This window comes from Channa argus, chromosome 12 (assembly GCF_033026475.1).
Source record: "Channa argus isolate prfri chromosome 12, Channa argus male v1.0, whole genome shotgun sequence".
NCBI lineage: Eukaryota > Metazoa > Chordata > Actinopteri > Anabantiformes > Channidae > Channa > Channa argus.
Window position 1 is genome coordinate 3,138,162 of NC_090208.1, and position 4,162 is coordinate 3,142,323.

The following is a 4,162-nucleotide window of genomic DNA, read 5'->3' on the forward strand; positions in this document are numbered from 1 at the left end:
TTTTACTACTATTTAAATTTTTCTTTATAATGATTTTCTCCCTATTTAGAAAAATGTTATATTGATTTTCATAGACTCCATATTTAAATAATCACATGCTGCATTTCTTTTAAGGTTCTTTGATTTGAATTAAAAATTAAATTAATGTAATCAAATAAAAATATGTAGAATTTTTCATATTTTGTAACCATGTGCTCTCATTTTTGTGATTATTTACTTACTGTCACATCATCTCAGTGATCACAGCTCATCTGACTGTGAGTCCCAACAGCTCTCAGTTTTTTAAAGGAGACACTGTCTCTCTGAGCTGTAAAGAGGACGACAGCTCTGCTGGATGGACACTGAGGAAGAACATAACCAAACAAAATATAACTCAGTGTGGAGACGGTTGGGGAGAACCTGCTGGTTCTTTGTGTATAATTGACTACCTCTTCCCATGGGACAGTGGAGTTTACTGGTGTGAGTCCAGAGAGGGATCAACCAGTAACAGCATCACCATCACTGTCACTGGTAAGATCAGACTGTGGAGTTAGTGTTGATGAAGCTGTGTGGAAATGGATGAAATGCTGTAGTTTGTCTCTGTGTTGAGGTGGAGCAGTGATCCTGCAGAGTCCTGTCCTCCCTGTGATGGAGGGACATGATGTCTCTCTGCACTGTCAAACAAAGAGGCCTCCCTCCAATCATTCAGCTGATTTCTATAAAGATGGCTCCCTCATCAGGACTGAGCCTACAGGTCACATGACCATCCACCATGTTACCAAGTCTGATGAAGGCCTCTACAAGTGTCACATCAGCAGTCATGGAGAGTCTCCACCCAGCTGGATCTACGTCACAGGTCAGGAGCTTCACTTTGATTTCAACACTTATTTCATCCACATGTTCAACTGAACAGGTGATTCTCTCTACAGAAAAACCAATGACCACATCTTCACCCACCTCCACCACCTTTACGTCATCGCCACCTCCATCCTCCACTTCCCTTCAGCTTGTGATCACACTGCTCCTCCACCTGGTGGTGTTCTGTCCATACTTGATCTCCACTCTCCTCATGGTGTCTTTATATCGACACAGACACAGAGGTAGCACGTTGAATCATTCACTGACCAAACACTCAGCAAACAATCATTCAATAAATTCATCACTCACATAAAAGAAACATCAATATTTTCACAGTTGATACATTTTCTACTGTTTCATTCTGACCTGTTCTGACTGTAGGAAATGACCTTCCTGTCTCTATGGTGATGACCTCACCCGAACAGGCTGAGCGGGGATTGGATAATGATTATGATAATGTCACCACAGAGCATCACTTCTGATCTGATCCAACATGATCCATATGTTCCCATTTAAAAAAGAAGCTACAATATCAGAAACAGTAAAGGAGCCAGAACACTTCCCTGTGGAACTCCACATGTTCCTCATGATGAACTTTGTTGAATGTCGAATGTCAGAACTTCAGCAGCAGTTTAATCTCTTTTCATCTTAAAAATGGAAGCAGCTGTGAGAGCAGTTCTCCAGGATGAGTCCTCAGGTTTGTGAAAGCTGAAAACTTAGAGAAAGACTCTGAACCAGATTTTTTTATACAGACGCATGAACAAATGTATTGTACAAAGCAGTGAACATGTGTTTGTTCTTAATAAAAACCATTTGGAAACATGAACACGTGGATAAATTCTGATTTAAGGTTTGTCAGTCCACTCTGTGCTGTTTCATGGGTGGCAGTTCCTCACTTGGTAGAGTTGCCGTCCACAGACAATACGCTCGGAGGTTCGTGCCCCCTCCCCCGACCACATGTTAGTGTTTCCTGGGCATTGAGCCAAAAAACTATACTATTGCTCAAACACTACATTTATTGGTTGTAGAGATAAATGAGCACACATAAAGAAAATATTGTACAATTTTGCAATAACATGAAAATAAATGATCAAATTTCTTGGAACTGCAGCAGAGAAAACAAGGCAGCTGCTGCTTTAGAGGAAACTGTGGTTTTTACTGCTGTCAGCCTGATGTCATACCATCATCTAATACAACGAGACAGACATCAGAGGCTGATCTGTCAGCACAGTTTGTTCCATCTAACTTTCAGTGATTGTATTGTTGGATGTGTGCTGTGTTGGAAACCAATTAAAGTGAAATACAGGATAGAATAGAGTGGACAGTGTGAGAACTTTTACACAACAAAGTGTTAGGTTTATAATGTCCAAAGAAGCAAGAGGTCGACTGTAACTAACACTGTTACCAAACAGGAAGAGAAGACGACTGCTGTCACAAAATGTCATTTCTTTGTGGATGTGATTTCACTGCTGTGCTGCACAACAAACCAACATTAGGAAGCTTTTTTCATCCCAGTCTGAAAGTCACTGACAGTGTCTGATAAAGCTAGTGTGGTGGACACAGCAGGAAGTCAGAGAGGTGCCGGTGAGTTAGCACTGAGGATCTGGCTCAGGGACACACCTGGTGGGTAGGCTGGGACTTCTGCATCCCATCCTGCTGCTCTACCCATTGAGCTACCAGGTCCCTAATTCTTCACTATATTTGTACAATTCTTCATGTTTTTAAGTTCAGGAGGGTAAAGAAAAACCTTGTTGTGTTACCTAATGTTCTCATCAGTGATCACACATTAGATTCTCTGCTATTTTGTGATGTAGACTGATGATTTCATTTGAATGTGTGTATCTGTTTAGTGGGATCATTTCAACCATAGAAATCCTGATCATGACTCTGATTCAGAGAGAGCTCCCTCAAGCAGCAGAGGCTTTTCTCCACAAATCCTCTAAGTGACCTGAGGCTCCATAGATAAAACCCAACAGTACTGATAGTGCTTGTATAGTGTAAAGTCACGTGTATGTATGTGTACGAGTGTTTTATATTTGAAGTATGTTTTTCTCTCAAAGTCAACAAAATACTTTTTAGTTTATTTTTTAACTGTTGCTTGTAAAACCAAACCATCATCTTCCTCATTGTGTTTATTACACAATGTTTCTTATTGAAGCAGGTTCTGCTTTAGTTTGATGCTAAAGGGGTTTTTATTGTTCTTTAAATTAAAATGTGTGAACTTGTTTTCAGTTCTGTCCAGTTCCTGTTTCAGTAAATACTCACTACATTTCATTAGTCATTAGTTTGGTGTTTAAAAGCTTCATTAACTTTGCTGTTATTTCAATGATATTGATGAACCTAAACCTTTTCTCATTTCTCTCCGTGTTGCTTTTCTCTTGTGGTTCTTTGGTTTTTACTAAACTGTCTCATAGAAAATGTTAAACTTCCTTTTTTGTTGTGATGAACCAAACTAGTTAGTATTTAAAGTCTCATTGTAATAACTATTTAAAATGACACTGGACCTGAAATGACAGACTCAACATTACACAGCACTTGTTGTTGTTGTGGAAGAAAAAATGAAGTTTGCAATAAGATGTTTGTATGTTTATACAGCAGCCAGTTCTATAAAATCCTTTATGGTTTTGTAGGTGACATTTGTGATGTGATGATTAATTCCTGGGTCAATGTTGTTCAGACAATGTCCATTTCTTTCACTCACGTAATTTGTCCAGTTTCTTAACCTTCACACTGTCTCCAAAAGAGCAAACATTTTACACTGATCTGTACTTGATCAGTTTTCTGTCACTGTGTGATCTTTACTTTTCTTTACTTTTGTAAGTTTTGACTGACTGCTTGTAGTTTCCTCAAGAAAAAATAAAAAAAATCTTCAAATGTGTTGAGTAACTAAGAAAAGATAAGTTGAATCTATATCTATGGACGTCATTTAAACACACTGATGCTTGAAGCCATCTACTGGTCGTCTGTGGTGTTTTAATTTAAGGCTCTTCCTGATTATCTTCAGTTGTAAAAACTGCTGAACTTGATTTTCATTTACACCATATTTTAAGGATCACAGGCTGCATTTCTTTTTAGGTTCTTAGATCAATCTGTGGAGGTTTTGTAAATGTCGTGATTTCAATTAACATACACATTTGTAATAAAAGAGCTTTTTGTATTTGTACCACATGATCTGTGGTTTGATCTGTGGCTTCTTCTTTTCTGTTCGTATGTTTCCTGCAGCTGCTGTTCAGAGACACTCTGACATGTGGTGGTAGCTGCAGAATGGACAAAACATCAGTTGAGAGGCTGCTGGGTGAGTCCAGTCTGCTGGATGTGTTGATGT

General features: G+C 38.8%; 1 protein-coding gene across 1 annotated transcript; it reads left to right on the forward strand.

Moving 5' to 3' along the window:
- Positions 1-209: 209 nt before the first annotated feature.
- LOC137137071 (Fc receptor-like protein 5) lies at positions 210-1,796 on the forward strand (the record flags this gene model as incomplete). The annotated part of the gene is made up of 4 exons (XM_067522958.1): positions 210-510; positions 590-835; positions 909-1,079; positions 1,219-1,796. Coding segments are annotated over 4 exons (819 nt in total), but the record flags the coding sequence as incomplete, so codon positions are not given.
- Positions 1,797-4,162: the final 2,366 nt, after the last annotated feature.